This window comes from Peromyscus maniculatus, chromosome 16 (assembly GCF_049852395.1).
Source record: "Peromyscus maniculatus bairdii isolate BWxNUB_F1_BW_parent chromosome 16, HU_Pman_BW_mat_3.1, whole genome shotgun sequence".
Taxonomy (NCBI): Eukaryota; Metazoa; Chordata; class Mammalia; order Rodentia; family Cricetidae; genus Peromyscus; species Peromyscus maniculatus.
The window spans coordinates 58,428,754-58,447,664 of NC_134867.1; the positions used below are offsets into that span (position 1 = coordinate 58,428,754).

Genomic DNA, 18,911 nt, shown 5'->3' on the forward strand with positions numbered 1-18,911 from the left:
ATATAATGTTACCTAAGTTAACAGGAAGAGCATTGTGAGCAACTTCCAAAAATCTAGAATGACAGAGACAGCTGTCTGCCTTCGCAGTCATCCAAAGTTCCTCTGTAATGTTGGGGCATCCATCTTCAGCCCACGGGCCTAGAGTCTCTCAGTTACTTTCCCCTGTGTCCTGCAGGATGTCTGGCAGTTTCCTCTGTGAAACAGGAACCTGAAGGACCATCTCACCTTGCAAAGTTCAGTGGTCACTTTTCTGTGGGTCCTGCATGTCCAGTCGATACACACATTTTGTCAAGCAGTCCAGGCAAGAACAGTTTCTTGCCCAAATGGCTATTTTTTCCAAGAAAAAGATAAACTCCATATGGGTCTTTGACACCCATCCTCCTCTCTGAATTAAATTGGTGCTGCCAAGGAGCAGACGTGTCTCATTGTCCAGGAAAGACTTAAGTTTTCAAAACATTTTAAATGCCACACTCTGTATGTCTTTGAAGTGTTTGAAGATTATCTACCTAATTGAATTATATCTCTGTATACCTAGACAACTTAACATGACTGTAAGTTTAACTATGATAGAAGACTAATTATTAATCTGTATTCCCTTACTTATCCATTATTCTTTAAATGAACTGAAACAAGAATAGAAATATACATACAGTATAACAAAATTAACTTTAAATTTGTATCAAAAAACTAAAATATATACCAATATAAAACATTTTAAACAAGTTGCTCTTTAAAAGTAGGTTCAGAAATCCACCCTTTTATTCTGTCATATCTATATCCTATATTTTCATATCATATCCCCCTTCTTTTAGAAAGATAATGACTATGACCAATAACAATTTGTAACCAACAACTTAAACAAAGACAAACATCCATAATCCATTTTTTGGGAATGTGGGCATAGTGTTCTAGGCTACTTCCTGCTGATAGGGGGCACTACTAATCTTACGTGAATCCTGAGAAAATTCGAGATAATGGTCAAGTCCTGGGAAGACCAGCTATAACCTTTGTTGATAGGTACCATCTGTTAAGGTTTAGGAGGTCTGGCTTGATCAAATCTGATCCATCTTAACCTGGAACAAATCCATAGCTTTTTTCCATAGCTTCCTGTGGAAACAAAAGCAGAGCCTCCTTTCCAAAGCAATATATCCTTAGATCCAAATTTTGAAGTCAAAATATCTTTAAAATATACATATTGGTTTAACTGAACTGCCTTTACAATCAGATGTCTTTCTGCAGTTAAAAATGTCAAATGCAACACAATCCAGATTCTCTATGTAATATCCATCTTTACATGGCTTATTTTTTATACTACCTTTACTGTCTCTTTAAAGACTTTATTTTTTTAAACTACTTCTTTATATAACTGTTTATATTAATTTTCTTCTCTCTTTCAAGCCTATGTACATTTTTATACACATTGTAAACCATTTAAAGTCTTGTTAAATCTGAATCTGCCTTATTGTGAATCTATTGCTTTAAACTGCAGTATTACTAGGACTGAAATGGCAACTTTGGCTGCTGGCTCTACCCAACTCAGCTTTCCAGCATGGCAGAACTACATTTACCGCCAGCTCTGGGGAAACCATGCTCCCTGCCAACTCTGAGAGGCAGTGGGTCTATGCTTCCATCCAGCAACGTGTAGCCCAAAAAACTTTCTTTTCTTTTCTTCTCTTTTCTTTTCTTTTCTTTTCTTTTCTTTTCTTTTCTTTTCTTTTCTTTTCTTTTCTTTTCTTTCTTTTCTTTCTTTTTTTTTTTTTGTACTAGCAAAAGCTAAATCCACCACACAGTGTGCTGTGAGGCTTGATACGCCACTGTGTACAGTGGCAGGAATTTGCCATGCTGTAGCTTAAGCCTGCAGGCTGCGATGTCTCTGTATCACAGCTTTCTTGAGAGACACAGCTAGGAAGCTGCTCGTGGCTCCATTTTAGAACCCCTTTTTAAAGCTTTCTCAGGTTTTGGATGGAAATTCTTGCCCCATGTCTGGACGCCATTTGTGGTTGTTTTGTTATATAATTTTACTAGGTTAAAATTAAAACCTTCCTTTTGTTTAGATAGAAAGGGGGAGGTGCTGTGGGGCATCTTTCTGTACAGTGTGACTATCTGTTGCTCTGGTTGGTTGATGAATAAATCCATTTGGCCTATGGCAGGGCAGCTTAGAGGCAGGCAGAAAATCCAGAGAGACAGGAAGAAGGCAGGGGAGATGCCAGCCGCAAACGAAGGCGAAGCAACACGCCAGCAGACCAGTAAGCCGCAGGACACGTGACCAAACATAGATGAATAGAAATGGGTTAATTTAAGATGTAAGAGCTAGCTAGCAAGAGGCCTGCCATAGACCATACAGTTTGTAAGTAATACAAGCCTGTGTGTTTAATTGGGTCCAAGCAGCTCTGGGACTGGGCAGGACACAGAAAACTTCCAACTACAGTGAGCACAAAATACAAAGTTTGTAATAGTGTCAGATGCAAGATCTCTAGAGACTATCACAAAGCCAGTGGTGGCACTCATCATGCTTTCTGGGACCCAAGGCTCCTCTGATGTCTAGCTGATGACACAATTATGTGCAGCGTGCCTTCTAGCTGCTACGTGGGGTGCCCCATGCTGCTCTCAGTGAGGAGCTGACGCCTGCAGAATCTTCCCTAGATTTGCTAGCTCTGATGTGTGCTTGCCTACATCCATTGAGGGAGCAAAGAAAACTTTTTAGGAGTAGCCCTAAGCGTACTGAGATGTCAGGCTCCTCTGGGGTCCATTCCAGCATGAACCAGAAGTTCCTGTTGCTGTGATGACATGTCATCACAGTTATCATGTCATCATGCTTAGCACCAGAGTAAGCATTCAGTGAATATGCTAATACCATCCATGTGTCACTGCATTAATTATTAACTCATTAACGTTACTATCATGTGTGAAATAAATTCTAAACATGAAGATTAAAAACTACTTCAGGAAAAAATATACTTGTATGAGAGTATATTAATGAAACCCATTATTATTTTATAAGCCATCCAACATTTTTAATTAAAAAGTTATTTTAGGAGCATCTTGTTTTCCAAATGTGATAAAATAACATGCTTACATGACCAGATGTATTTTCTCTTCAGTCAGACATAAACATTTTCTCTAAATTAGAATTATAATGAATTTCTGCTGCATCTTTATTTTCCAGAAAATCAAAATATCTTTTCCTAGCGCCTCTCTTTTAGACAGAAGACAAAAGAAACAAAAGCAGTAAAGCAGGTGTTTCTGGTATTTGCAAATGTCGGAATAGCATAATGTAATCATTACATTGCTAGTCTCACATCTCAGTATAAGAGGTCTAAAATTCTTGCAGTATGGCTGTGATGGTTAGTGTAGTTGTCAACTTGACAAAAGCAGGTTAGAATCACCTGGGAAGAGCCTCTGAGCATGCTAGGGAGGGATTATCTTGATGACATTAATTAAGGTAGGAAGATCCCCTCACTGTGGGCTGCACCACTCTTGGTTGTGATCCTGGGCTGTACAAATGGGAGAACGAGCTGACCGTGCACGTGTGCACTTACTGTTCTCTGCCTCTGATTGTGGAGAGGGTGTGGGCAGCTCCTCAAGCTCCTGCCTCTGTGACTCCCCGTTATGGGGACTGTCACCTGGGACTGAGCCAAAATAGACCTTTCGATGTTGCTTCTGTGGAATATTTTATCACAGCAACAGAAAAGAACTAAGACATTGTCCTGTCATCCTCAGTTTTAATTGGCTTATCTTTTCAGATGTGCATGTATTTTGTCTTCCTGAAACAAATTGAGACTGAGATTCATTCCTGCTTGCTCAAGGGCCCTGTTCTTTGGTTGCAGGTGTTGTTTGGCACAGCAGATGGTCAGGTGATCGTCATGGACTGCCATGGTAGAATGCTGGCGCATGTCCTTCTGCACGAGTCCGATGGCATCCTCAGCATGTCCTGGAATTACCCCATCTTCCTGGTGGAGGACAGCAGCGAGAGTGACACGGACTCGGATGATTACTCTCCGCCCCAAGGTAGGCAGCCTGCCGCCCTCGCTTGTCCTGCGTTTGCCAGAGAGAGCACCTTGAAAGAGGGTGGCACCTCTTAGAGAAGAAGGTCCACCGCCCTGCCCCCCCCCCGCGCCTGCCCCCCCACTTCTCTTAGCTGCCTGGAGAAATGCAGCAGAAATGGCCTCCTCTCTCCTTGATGCCAGCCTTCCCTGCTGCCCCTTTCTCAAGATCACTGGTTGAGTTGATTGCACTCCAGAGGCTTAGGTTTTCCTAGACATAAAATGAGACGTATATCTCCTGCTGTCCCTAGAGTTTTGTGGGTCTTAGCTGCTTAGCAGGAATAAAGAGCATTGCAGATGAAGAGTTCTATACTATTAATATAATTTACTATGTGGTGTAGCCACATCTCTGGCGGTTTTAAAGCCGGCAGCTTAGCTTCGGTTGTATAGAAGAAAGGTTCATTCTGCTGTTCCAGGGACCAGCAACTGGAGCTGGTACTCCACGTCCTTGTTTGTGCTCTGTCTGCTTTCACTGGAGGTGGGGACAGTTCCCACTCATGCCTCCTCTGCCTCTGGTAGTGTGTGTAAAGATCAAAGGGAAGAAACACGTTGAAGGAAGCGTTGCCCACCCCGCTGGCCTCTGCCTCCGCCAGCACTGGCTCCTCACCGGGATCCCATCCCTGCACTGTCCTTTCTTTAGAACAGTGGATTATGAAGTGGAAAGCAACAGCTCCTTGCTGAAAAGGGCGTCCGACAACTGCAGGATCCTCTTCCCCATGGATTTTGTTGTGGACCCTTGAGTTGAAGCCTTGCCTTGAATAGTTTCTCATCTTTCTGCCATCATGAGGCATGCCGTCCTGTGAAGGGCTTGACCGGTGTCATCAGTGTCCACCTGGCACTTGTCTCCTCTTCTGTCACAGAGACAGGTGCTTCCTAGGAATTTTTCCCATGTGAAAAACAAATTATCAGGAGGGTTTCAGGATCACTGTGTTGTAGGAGGGGGAGTGTTCAAGCACTTCCAGATTCATCCAGGAGGTAGGTAGTTATCCCTTTCCTGATGGGACACAACCTTGATGAGAATGTTGGTCATAGTTCTGCAGCCTCAGAATAGTCAAGTCAATATCTATGAAATGCAGTCAGCTTGGCTTTAAACAGAAATCCTGTCTGGTAAATGGGATCCAGTTTTACTCATCCTTATTTTACTAGAAGATGAAATGAGGTGTGAAGAGCTAGGTTACAAAGCAAGTCTAAGTTGATCTGAGGCCACAGGCTCTTCCTGGTATTTGCCTTTTTTTTTTTTTTTTTTTTTTTGGTTTTTCGAGACAGGGTTTCTCTGTGTAGCTTTGCGCCTTTCCTGGAACTCACTTGGTAGCCCAGGCTGGCCTCGAACTCACAGAGATCCGCCTGGCTCTGCCTCCCGAGTGCTGGGATTAAAGGCGTGCGCCACCACCGCCCGGCGGTATTTGCCTTTTAGATGTAGCAATATTTGAGTACAGAGATAATATGATGCAGTGGCTTAGAGTAAAGCAAAAGAATGTGGTCTGGGGTTACCCAGCAGATGAAATGTCCAGTGGGCCACCCCGACTGGCTGCTGGAGATGAGCTCAGTGTGACTGTGGCACCTACAGAAGCTTCTGAAGAGTTCTGATCATCTGACTGTTGAGAGAAGCTTTTACTTTAAAAAAAAAAGGGGGGGGGTTTGTTTTGTTTGTTTGTTTGTTTTTGCCAAGTGATAGTGGCACACAACTTTAATGCCGGTATTTAGGAGGCAGAGGCAGGTGGATCTCTCTGAGTTCAGGGCCAGACTGGTCTATACAATGAGTTCCAAGACAGCCAGGGCTCCACAGTGAAACCCTGTCTCATAAAACCAACCCCCCCCCAAAAAAAAACCACCGCTGTTAAAAATTCATTTATTTAATATGTATGGAGGTTTTGCCTGCATTTGTGTCCATGCACCACATGTGTGCAGTGCCTGCAGAAACCAGAAGAGAGCAGTAGATCCCCAGTATTGAAGTTACAGGAATGGTTGGGAACCACCTTGTAGGTGCTGGGAACCAAAGCCAGGTCCTCTGGAAGAGCAGTGAGTGCTCTGCTGAGCCTTCTCTGCAGCCTGTGGGTGAGCTGGTTCATGGCCTTTTGTGCAAGAACACTCCTTTCCAAGCAGAGTTGCCTTATGCTGGTCGTGTCTTCCACACATGATAAAGTACTTTAGGCATCACATCTGGGCTCTGCCCTCGCTGAAAACTTAAGAAACTGATAATGGCTCTTTGGTTGCTTATTGCCTGTAACATTCAGTGAAGTTTTTTCCTCTGTGCATTGGCCCACAGTAAAGACAACATTTTTGTCCCTTTCCCACTATTCTTTATATTATACACCATTGAAACAATTGACTCTTGATATCTGAAGGAACACATAATGCTTTAACTTACATGTTAATAAACTCACGCAGGCTGTCACCCTCGGTTACCTCTGGGACTGCGTATTCTCCATCCCTTGCTCATGCCCTGCTGTGCGACTCCCAAGTGCCCAGTGCTTACTTCACTCGGTGCACCCAGGCCAGACTGGGATCTGTCAGGAGACACCTTTCAGGGCACTGTGGTGGTTGGAATAAGAATGGCCCCAGAGGCTCATAGGTTTGAATACTTGGTCTCCAGTTCATGGAACTGTTTGGGAAGGATTAAGAGGTATGGCCTTGGAGAAGGTATGTCACTGGGTATGGAATTTGAGTCTCCAAAAAGCCATTCCATTTTGAGTTAGCTCTCTCTGCCTCTTAATTATGCATAAAGATGCAAGCTCTCAGTGACTGTTCCAGCACTGTGCCTGCTTGCCTGTTGATGGACTCTCTGCAACAGTGAACCCCATATTAAATATTTTCTTTTATAAGTTGCTTTGGTCATGGTGTTTTGTCATGACAACAGAAAAGTCACTAAGTCAGGCACTGTGCAACAGTGCAGCCTTGGACACCTGGATCAAGTTGTGTGCTCATTATCTGCCTTTCTCTCGGCCCTGTGTCTCTACAGATGGTCCTGCGGCATACCCCATCCCTGTGCAGAACATCAAGCCTCTGCTCACTGTCAGCTTCACCTCGGGAGACATCAGCTTAATGAACAACTATGATGACTTGTCCCCCACTGTCATCCGTTCAGGGCTGAAAGGTACAAAATGCACCTAACCCCACAGGTGGGACCTGTGCACACCTGCCTTCCAGGCTGGTGCCTGTTGAGTTCTCTCCTGTCTGATGATGTGTTTAGTGGAATTCATTGACAAAGGCGCTCCGCTAAGCTACCCTGCTTATCTTTAAAAGTCTACAGCCACTCTTATCTTGAGTCTGGATCCCTAATACTCAGTCTTCATCTCCACCTTCTCTTTGGTCCATTTGGACAAGGGTGTCCTGTTGTTTACATCTGCCTGTCACTTTACTCAGAGGGCAGCACCTGTCAATTTTGAGGCAGCAGATGGTACACAGAAGCACTTAGAATTTTGGCACGCTTACTAAAGAATTGATCGTTAAGCAGTAGAGTTACCTTGAAAGACCTGTGGACATTCCAGTCTGTCATGTACATGAAGGGCGATGGTAAGTGCTAGTATCTACCTGTGAGGAAATGCTTTCTCAAGAAAAAAATTAGTGGACAGAACTACTGGCTATGTTCTGATCATGCAATTCAAGATTACTTAAAGACATAGTGACCTTGGTGGATTTAAAAAAAAAAATCTTGCCTCTTTACGGTTCCCTGGGACAAAGTAGAAAAACTTGGAAATTCTAATCCTGGACTGGCCCTTGATATTACAGGGATCTACTGTCATCTGAGTGGGGAGACAGACAAGCTAGGTCCTTCTGTGCAAGTAGTTCCTGTCTGAAGCTGGCCATCATCAAGAGCCATTGCTGTGGCAGCAGCTGCTGTTTTTCTAGGTTTTTCTGGAACCTCGGGGATGTAATGAGTCATGTCTGTGCACATCACACTTGGCAGCAGTATATTGCACTTATCTGTACTACCCACACACGTACTAAGTCTATTTTCAAATTAGAATATTTTTAAGCAAATTGTACTTGTTCTTAGGTATCTCATTTTGCTGTTTCAGAACTACACTTGTAAGGAATTATTTACTCTCTCAGCTCCCCCAGGACAGAAACTATTCATACCATAAATAGTCCCTTTAGGGCTTTTAAGTACCTCTCTTTCTGTTGCTGGCAAATTTAAATTCTTGTGCTGCTCGGTTAATTATTTTCTGAATGTTCTGTCTTCCATGGAGTTAAAAATAGGGCTGGCCCTTATAAATTCCTCCACGTATCTCCTACTCTGAAGTTCTGGTTTTCTTCAAAAACTCTTTTTTTTAAACTTTTAAACTACACTTGCTAATTTCTTGAGCTCTGCATCTAGTTGTAGAATCCAGAATTTTGTTCTCTGTCAGATACCTTGTTATAGTTGAAAACAGTGTAATTGCCATTCCATTCCTGTGTATTCTTCAGGATTGCTTCCTTTCCTCCACCTCCTTGCTATGGAAGCGCTTACTCTTTGTCTGTGTGTTATCTGCCTGCCTCCCTATCAGCTCCTTGAATGTCTATCGACACCTCAGTTTACCAAGTGTGCACTATGGTAATAGGAAAGCAGTAAGTGAGCCAACGTAGTCTTTTTAACCTGCACTGGGTTTTTAAGTTCATTGTGCTCTGTGACTTTAGTGTTATAGTCATTACCTAGGAGAATCTAACCTCATCTGAAATGTTGGAGTTGTTTATGGGGCTGTAGCTGGGGATGGTTGTCTACTTCAGTGCTGTGCCTTCTCTCCTGATTTCAGAAAGTTAGGTTCACCTGACCTAGGTACTGTATAAAGGTAAGACATTTCCTGTCTTGGTGTCAGAGTATTTGTTTCTGATCTGATACCAAAATGACTTAGATTCAGTCTTAGATGTGGAATGAACAGCAGCAGTAGTTCTTGTTTTTAGATTTTATTTTTAATCTATTATGGAGGTAGTTTGAATGTAATTGGCTCTCATAAACTCATGCAGAGTGGCATTATTAGGAGATGTGGCTTTGTTAGAGTAGTGTGTCACCGTGGAGGCAGGCTTTCAGGTCTCATATATGCTCAAGCCACGCCCAGTGTCTCAGACCTCTCCCATTGCCTGTGAGTCAAGATGTAGGACTCTCAGCTCCTTCTCTAGCACCATGTCTACATGCTGCCTTGTCATATCATGATGACAGTGGACTAAACCTCTGAAACTGTAAGCAAGCCCAATTAAATGTTTTCCTTTATAAGAGTTGCTGTGATACTAGGTAGTGGTGGCGCACGCCTTTAATCTAAGCACTTGCGAGACAGAGCCAGGTGGATCTCTGTGAGTTCAAGGCCAGCCTGGTCTACAGAGCGAGATCCAAGACAGGCATCAAAACAACACAGAGAAACTCTGTCTCAACACCCCCCCCCCAAAAAAAAAAAAGAATTGCTGTAGTCATGGTGTCTCTTCACAGCAATAGAAACCCTAACTACCACAATTATTTTAGAGTCTGTATTAGTAAATAATGGAAAGAAACAAATAATATGAGATCAGAGATGCCTAGTCATTACCTTATGACATACTATGTGAAAAATTGGTGGGCAGAGACACTGAGAATGTTCAGATTTTTGCAGTTCAAGACTACTAAAGATGATGTGACCCTGGTTCTTTGGAAAAACTCTTGTCCCCTCAGGGTCTCAGTGAAGGCTGAAGGTCTCTGATCCCCTTGGTCTTTCAGTGTCTCGGGAGAAAGGTGACTGGTGACGCCCTTTACCACCAGCACTCATGTCCTGTGCAGACCTTACAGTCCCCACTCCTGTCCCCACGACCAGCCCTCTTCTGCAGCACCTGCATGTGGGGGTTGTGCTGCAGATTCTGGAGGCTGCAGAGGTGGCTGTCCGTTTTCTCTGTGCAGCTGTTGGTGAGGGGTTCCACTTGGGATGAACTTGGCTGAGTACCTTATCTCAAACTTGTGCTTGGCACACGAGGGGTAGGAGATGATGGGCTTGGTGTGATTTTTCTTTTCTTTTCCTTTTTTCAACTAAAAAGAAGCCTGGGTCATGAGCTCAGGTGTTCTGACACAGGCAGGTAAAAATCCACTTCCAGAGACCCTTCACATTGCATCCCATTGTATCAGGGAGCAAAGGACAAAAGGTGGCATCTTGTGTTGTATCATTCCCCCCATCCCCCCAGAGTGCATAGTTTTTTCATTTTACAGACAGCCCCCTCCCCCAGCGCCAAGTGCTCTTAATGGCTGAGCCATCTCTCCAGGCCCAGAATTGCCCCTTTTATTAATTCATTGAGTTCTCTGAGAATCAAGCAATTTTTGAGATAGTTGGTGTCACTCAGTGAAAGCTGTGTTGTCTGTGGTTTGGCCAATGTGGTTGTATTGCCACCGTCCTCATGTAGCATGTGCTTTGCTTTTCAGTCCTCTTTCTGTTCCCTAGAGGAGAGGGGAGGAAGGGAAATAACCCTCCTTTTGTCCACGTATATGAGTGTGTCTGGGTCTCATCCTCTGAAATACTACCTGTGTTCTCTGAGATAGGGCTGCTCATTGGCCCAGTGCTCCCTAAGGATTCACCTGTCTCTGTCACCTCTCTAGCAGTGACATAACAGGGATGCACCAGCACACTTGGATTATTTGAATTGTATTTGTGGGTCACAGTCCATCACAGAGGGAAGACGGGGCAGGAACTCAAGCAGGAAACTTAGGGGAATGCTGTTTGTTGGCTTGCAGACAGACTCATAGTCAACGAGCTTCCACAAAAGCCCAGGACCAGCTGCCCAGGAATGGTTCCTCCCACTATAAGCTGGACCTGCCCACTTAAGTATTAGACAAGGTAATTCCCACAGACGTTCCCATAGGCCAGCCCCTCAGGTGAGACTCCTACTTAGATGACTCTAGGTTGTGTCAAGTTGACAGTTAAAGCTAACCAGGACAAGAAGAATAGTACAGATCTGCTGTTTTTCTTTGTGTAAAACGTTTAGAAGGCCTAAATGCCCAGCCACCTGCAATCCTTGAGAACAGGTGAAGCATGGGGACAGACCACTGAGACGGTTGACAGCTGCCCGGCCTCTGCCTTCTAGGAGCTGCAGCAGAGCTGAAAGGAGGCTTCTGCAAAGTGCGTGTGCTGGCTGCTTCCACTGGTGTTCTAAACAGCACCTTCAGAGATGGAAAAAGTAAGGATCTCGAGAAGCAGCATTGCAGAGTATTTTTCAAGGTGATTCAAGCATGATTCATATAAAAAAGATCCTGAGCTGGGCATGATAGTGCACACCTTTAACTCCAGCACTCGGGAGGCAGAGACAGGCAGAGCTCTGTGAGTTTGAAACCAACCTGGTCTACAGAGTGAGTGAGATCCAAGACAGCCAGGGCTACACAGAGAAACCCTGTCTTGAAAACAAAAACAAAAACAAAATCTTTTGGGAGCTGGAGAGATGGCTCAGCAGTTAAGAACACTGATTGCTCTTCCAGAGGACCTGGGTATAATTCCCCACACACACATAGCAGCTCACAGCTGCTTGTAACCCCAAGATATCACACACTCACAAAACATACATGCAGGCAAAACACCAATGCACATAAAATAAAAATAAACAATACATCCTGAATAAGAAATGTTATGTCCCAGACACACGTAGGCGTCTATATATTCCTCTTCAGCTGTCATTCAAGTGAATACTTGCTTTTAGTCTTGATTCCCCACCAGTTTATGACTGTTTCAGATATCAGTCCCAGGAACTCTGCCCCTGTAGAGAACTTAGTACCTTGGTTACAGTGGGAAATTCCAGGTTTGTTTGTTTTTCCTTAGTTGTCAGGGCTTCATGAGGTAACCCAGTATACTGTGGAACACAACTTGGCCCTGCTAAATCTCAGAGAAGCCAATACTTTCTGCTGCACCCCTTGATATTACAGGTTCTGTCCTTGCCAGTCCATGAAGTGACTGTTGATATGGAGATTGTACTTCTGAAGAGAAGACCTCACTGTTGAGGTGGCAGCTCTCAGTATGACCCCACACCTGCATGAAAGACCTGTCTGGGTTGTGGTCATAAAGAGTTCGGCTCATTCTCTCCTCTAGCACACAGATCCCGTACGTTCTCAGCGTGTGCTGGCCTGGGCTCTGAGCAGTCTGAAGGCACTGCACATCCAGTGCTGCGGGCAACAGCTTGCCTTCTCATTTTCAAATCCACTTTGTGTCCAAAAAGACAAAGGAAAAGGGCAGAGAGAATAGAGGGGCACAGTTATTCCTTCACTCACTAAGGGGGGTGCGTCAGATGAGGAGCCTTGGAAACATTGCCATCTTTATTTCTTCCCCATCTCAGCTGTCGGGGACCAGAATCTTGTTGCCGCTTTACTGTGATTTTCTCTAGTTTCATATGTGCAGAATGCTATCATCCAAAGAAGGTCATTTCAGTCTCATGATAAGAACCAAGGTTTTCTCGACAGTCTGGCATCAGATGTGCAGAACACACTGAATGTACACATGTCTTTAAGGTTCCCTCTCCTGATGTAATGAAAATCTTATTAACCAGTATATTTACTTGATTTTTTTAATTCCTTTTTGTTTTCTGGTTTGAATTTAATTTATATGAAAAATGCAGTTTATTGATGATTGTATGATTTCAGGTGCTCTCAGCCTCTTCTGTTGTGTTTGTAGCTGTTTACCTTAGCCCTGGTCCCTGGCTTATGCTATGTACTGACTCAGTGAGAAAGCTCCAGGAGGCTGGCTTGCCTCAGGGAATGCTCTTTTATTATCTCCTAATATTTTATTAGAATATAATAATATTCTCCAGGATATTAAAGAACTTGAGTGACTGCCGAGTGCATTGACTGTAGTGTCAGAATCATTTCCATCACACAGGTTTGATCCCGTGTAATCTGGTATAGGTTGGGCACTGAATTCTAGCCCTGGGTTCTGCACTATGTGGTCGTCGTGGTGACTCACCTTCAATGATTTACTTCAACCACTCTACAAAGTGAATCTGCATTTCGAAGAGCTTTATAGCCAGATGGTGGTTTTAAGGCACTGAGAGAAGGAAAAGAGCTGTGAATCTTAGTAGTATTAATAGGTGTTAATTAATTCGTTTGTTTACTTATTTATTTGACCAGCAAGAGATAAGTAATTGCTCATACTAGGATAAGATACAGTATTCACTAGCCATTTGTAGGTAGGCATCTCTTCTCCAGTGTGAAGATTTCTCTACTAATGTTATCTGCTACTTAGCAAAAATGGTTTTGTTCTTTTCTCTGCTCTCACATCATCATAAATGTCCAACAAAGTCAGAGCTCTCCTACACCATGTACATCCAGTACCTGAACTTTACAGGCCCAGTGGTACCCGGACATTAATTAGTAAACTTGGGTCTGCCTTGATTCTTTTTTAACTGAGAATTTATAAGTAAACTCTATCACCTGTGGGCATGAAGGATACCACAGTAGTAAAGCCCTGATTAGAACATGCCTCAGCCATAGGTCTTTTCTTATAGGAGAAGTTCGCAATTTGATTTGGGAATGATGATACTGGAGGTAGATATTTGCCAGCATGTGTTTATTTTTGCCTGCAAGTATGTATGCAGGAATCAGATCCCCTAGAATTAGAGTTACAGATAGATGTCATGTGGGTGCTGGGAATTGAACCCAGGTCCTCTGGAAGAGCAGCCGGTGCTCTTAACAGCTAAGCCATCTCTCCAGCCCCACATTTATTTATTTTTAATCTTACATATTTATGTGTATATATCTCTATACATACTTTAATAATTCAATCTGCTTTGTATCCCAGGCCTGCCTTACGACTGTGACCCTTTTGCCTTAGCCTACCAAGTAGGCTACATGCTACCATACCTGCTACAGGCACATGCTACCATACCTGGCCTTAACATGTCACTCTTCTTAGATCTGGTTTTCACTCTGAATTAGTTATGTTTCAGAGGAACAGCAGTCCCCACCCATGTAATAAATAGAGCATTATTGTCTTGTGAGAGATGAACCTTCATGAAAGGAAGAGGAGAGCACTGTTGGCTTTGTACAGCAGCTCTGTGTGTGAAGCTGCTGAAGACACAGCCATGTGGCTATTGAGGAGGGCTGTGTCCTCATGCTAACCAACCCTTTCGTGTGGTTTCAGAGGTGGTGGCCCAGTGGTGTACACAGGGAGACTTACTGGCAGTTGCTGGGATGGAGCAGCAGCCCCAGCTCAGCGAGCTGCCCAATGGTCCTCTTCTGAAGAGTGCCATGGTCAAGTTCTACAATGTCAGAGGGGAGCACATCTTCACGCTGGACACGCTTGTACAGGTGAGGACACTTGAAAATGCCAGTTGCTATGTTCCATCTTTGGTAAATAGTCATGTAAGTTATTGTAGTTACCTTTGGCAAGCTTTATTTTAAACTTTTTTTTTCTCAATTGATTCATGGCATATAAACCAGGGAAATTGGGAAGAAAATATCTTAAACTTTTTAACCAAAATGCTTGATTCTATTTTGAAATCAAATGAGTAGAGAGAAAATAGAGGGATCTGCTTCTGATCTGGTCACTTAACAGAAAAACCCTGAGATGACTAGATTCTAGGTCTGCACACAAGAGAAACATAGAGACTTCACATACCTCCTGTAAACACGAGAAGCAACCATAGAATTGATAGAACTAACTCTAAGGTAGATCTCCGAGGGCTGTATAGACTTTGCTGAAATGAAAGTGGAAAGCTCATCAGAAGCAAAACAAGGCAAGACAAGGCCATGGTTTGTTTTGGAGCCTTTTCCACAGGAGAGTCTCTCTCGGTTCATCTTTCTCATCCTGGAGGAGACAGATGGAAGTCCCCCATCTGCAGCAGCACAGTTTCCCGCTTCTGTGAGTTATACTCCTTAGGCTTCATGTCAACGGAATCATAGGGAATGTATCCTTTTTTTCTCTTCTAGCTTATTTCACTTAGCATAATGCCCTCAGGTTCATCGGTGTTACAGTGCACAGGCTGTATCTGCCTGTGTTTTTATGTCTTAATAGATTTTATTATGTGAATATAATACATTTTGTTTGCCTACTTATGCATCCATGGACATTTGAGTCCTATCTTTGGCAGTTGTTTTATTTTGTTTGAGATAGGGTTTCTCTTTGTAGCCTTGTTTGGCCTACGACTCAGTGTGTAGACCAGGCTGTTCTTGAACTCTGAGACACCTCTTTCTTCTGCCTTCCACGTACAGAGTCACCTAGCAGCACACCTGCTGACTGCTGTAAGTGTGCTGCTGGGAACATGGCGGCACAGATACCTCTCTGAGACCCTTCTGTAAGTTCTTTTGATAGACATCCAGAAGTTCACTTCTTGGTCATGTGATCATTTTTAATTTTTTGATGGCCCACCATTTTCCATTGCAGCTGCTTGTTTATACATCCCCACCCACCTTTCTCAGAGTCACAATTTCTCCATGTTCTCACTAGTGTTTGTTATTTTCTGGAAGCTGTGTTCTTATGTTTTGTCCTTTTGACAGTAGCTGTCACTCTGGGTATGAGGTGCTGTTTCATTGTGACTGTGGTCTGCATTGCCCGATACTGTACTGAGTACCTCACTGGTGATTTCTTTAAAGACATAGCTCTTTAAGTCTTTTGCTCTTTTTTAATCAAACTGTCTTTTGTTTATTTATAAGATGTAAAAGTTTCTTTTGGGGTTGGCGAGGTGGCTCAGAGGTTAAGAGCACTGGCTGCTCTTCCAGAGGTCATGAGTTCAATTCCCAGCAACCACATGTGGCTCACAACCATCTGTAATGAGATCTGGTGCCCTCTTCTGGTGTTCAGCTACTTGCAAGCAAGCAGAACATTGTGTATAGATAATAAATAAATAAATCTTTTTTTAAAAAAAGTATCTTTTGCTAATATTATATCTTTGTGAGTAAATAAGCATGTTTGCTTACTTATTAATTCATATATATAGCTGATGTTTTGAGAGGCTACTGTGTGGCTGGCATAAGCCTCTAAGTACCACTGTATAAGAGCTAAACAAGGAGACAAAATCCAGAAGCTTGGAAGCCAGCTAAAGAAGATACATAATAATCACAAATCCATGCTCCAGAGTTTAAATGAGAATTGTCTTCCAGATGCTGGGGTAACGTGGATAAAAGGAGTACTTTTTCCACTCTGTCAGCCCCTCTGTCATCTCCTTCAGTAAACCTTGTGCAATCTGTGACACCCTACAGTTTTCATGGCTGTTTGTAAAGGTGTAGAGCATTCATACTGACATGGAACCGCTTTATGGACAGGCTCCTCTGAAGGTCAGGGTGCCACCCATCAGTGCTTCACCCACAAACCAAGCCAAACTCACTTAGCTTAAGTCTCAGTGGATGTTTGTACTGACCTTGAGCTCTAAGTCCAGCCAGATGTGTGGATGGAGATAGGAAGTGGACTAGCAGTCAGGCAGGAGCTTAAGTTAGAGATTCCTCGGCACCTGCACAGAGACCCTTGGAAGCTGGAGTGAATTGGATTAAGTGCCCAAGGAGGGGATAGTGAGAGAGGGCAAACACAGAAAGAAGTGTCTGTGCCTAGAGAGGAGAACGTGGCTCAGGCAGCAGGCAGCAGCTGCAAAGGAGAGAGACTGTCCTAAAGAACCACTAAGGGAGGTATGTCAGCCTGCAGGACAGCGGCTGAGTGCAGACATGGCAAAGCCGGGTTTGGAGGTTGTAAGGGGGGGGGGTCTCGTCATAATGACGGAAGTTATACTGTCAGATATGTTTTCAGTCGGTGTTTGTAGGGTTAAGTATTGGTCTAGATGCTAGAGATGTCACTGCAGCAGCCAGAGTGAGCAGCAGTGTGTTTCCTGAAGTAGAGAGTGACAAGGAATGCAAAGAAGATGAGGAGTGGGAGGTAAAATGAAACAGAGATGTGAATGTTTGTTTATAAGCAACTAATAAGATCTTGTGGTTAAAAAAAGATTAAGCTGAACACTGATGAAGGGCAGGGTGGAAAGTGGGCTTGGGAACAGGGTGGTCAGCCTGGAAGCCGTGCACAGGAACGACATTGTAGCAGGAGCCATGAGGGTTAAGGAAAGGAGGACAACTTGTGACTGGCGCCCTGATAAACTGGGAGGTAGATAAGAAGCACAGATGGACATAGGATACAGGAGCCCCTGGGAGCAATGAGCTGAGAGGAAATCCACGTGGAAGCTGGGAGCTTCAAAATAGTCAGTGGTGCTATTTCCTCCCCTTCTAGAGTCAGAAGCACTGTTACTTGGAATGAGGGTTAGAAAGGCCAGTGTACTCTCGGGTGAAGGCCTTGACGTCATCAGAGTGCGTCAGAGGGCAGCACATACCTACCAAGACGCAACAAGCATAGCGGCTGGGGTCCTTCCCCTCAACTAAAACCACTGTGCCTTCCTGATCCCAGTCACCTCTCAATGGCCTTATGTCCAAATAACAGCCACAGCATTGAAGTTTGAGGGTTAATTTTTCAACGTCTGGGGACACATTCAAGTGCGTGCACAGCAGGCAGGTAGAAAAAAAAGGATGGGAAGTTTTTCAGTATTTCTGAATTCGTAAGACTTCTGTGCTTAATTGGCCATTTGTGAATTTGACTTGAGACACACCTCATGATTCTGTCTTAGAGACATGTGCCACCAGTTCTGTTCCCTGTATAGATAATGTTTTGCTCTGCTCTCTAAGGTCAAAGAAGTCTATCCCTAACACCTACTGGATAACATGCTCCTTTAAATCTGCCCAAAAGTTGATGACCTTCTTTTCCCTGAGCCCTCATAGTGTGGAACGCCTCCAGCATGTATTACTTGACTGTCGTATTTTCTTCGAGCAAGGGCCGCATTTTCCTTGATTTTCCTGACTGCCCCTGTGATGCCCAGCTCGAAGCAGTACCGTCTTCCCTTACTGTGCAGAAGGACTGCGGCTCTGCTTCCTCCTGTTCCTCTGCTCACATGTTTGCTGGTGCGTCCGTGCTTGTACCCCACCCGACCTGCCATACAGATCGAGGCCATTGGCCGGGGCTGTCTGTGGAGCCTGTCTCCGGTCCTGTTATCTTTTCTGTAAACATATTTTATTGTTGTTGTTTCTTCAGTAAAATCGCCTTGACCTAAATGGACGGGGAAGAGAATGGGGTTCATTACTGACTAAATGGCAGGTAGTTGATTTTCTGAGTGAGATAGTACACATTCTTAAGGCTGTTTGTTGTATCAGGACACCAGCACTGAGGAGAGGTGACCATTTATTGGGTTGGGCCAAGAGTTGTAATTCTCCAGTTTATTAGCTGGAACTAAATCACCTAACCCTCTTGATTTCCATTTCCTCTGGTTTTAACTGGAACAGGACTGCCTGTGTGGCCATTGAGAGTACTGAGACAATACCTATGAGCACTTACTGTGACACCAGAGTCTAGTCGGGGCTGAAGAGGGGCTTCCTTTGTTAAAACGGATGGCGATCGAAACTTCGCGTTCAGCTCCAAGTCTGGATTAGTAGTGTAAATTCTTGGTATAAAGAAAGGAGATGTGCGCCTAGGGTAATTTATACCTGACATCTAATGGACCGTTATACAGAAATAGCTCCATGGGAAGCGGAACTAGGAGGAGAGAGGGCAGGAGTGTGCAGTCCCTGTGAGGCTGGTGTAGCAGATCTGTTCATCTATCCAAAAGGAATGGAAAACTGCAGGAAAGAAGTGGTATTTCTGCAGCCAGCTCTAGTGTGTCAGGATGTACAAGCTGAGGACTGGTTCTCATGACTTAAGCACCAGCTTAGGAATGTTATCCTGGGGAGAGAGGGTGTAAAGGTGTAAAGGGTCGCAGGTGTCTTTAAAACTAAGCCTGAGGGCTGGGGATTCAGTTCAGTCATAGTGCACTTCCACAGCAGGACTCCCAGCGCCAATGGTCTACCTCTGTGGAATCATGCCATTGGAGAAGCCCAGCTGGAAATGCTCTACAGGCCCTCAGATTTGAGTTCCTGTATCGTAGCTAATAAGAGCATGA

At 44.0% G+C, this 18,911-nt stretch overlaps 1 protein-coding gene across 6 annotated transcripts in view; it reads left to right on the top strand.

The window, feature by feature from the left end:
• Tulp4 (TUB like protein 4) overlaps positions 1-18,911 on the top strand; it is a 150,458-nt gene that overhangs the window by 98,384 nt on the left and 33,163 nt on the right. For all 6 annotated transcript variants that reach the window (XM_015996758.3, XM_076552861.1, XM_076552860.1 and 3 more), the window contains 3 exons: positions 3,828-4,008; positions 7,003-7,137; positions 14,093-14,259. In XM_015996758.3, coding sequence (XP_015852244.2) covers positions 3,828-4,008; positions 7,003-7,137; positions 14,093-14,259 — 483 coding nt within the window. The remainder of the gene's footprint in view (positions 1-3,827; positions 4,009-7,002; positions 7,138-14,092; positions 14,260-18,911) is intronic.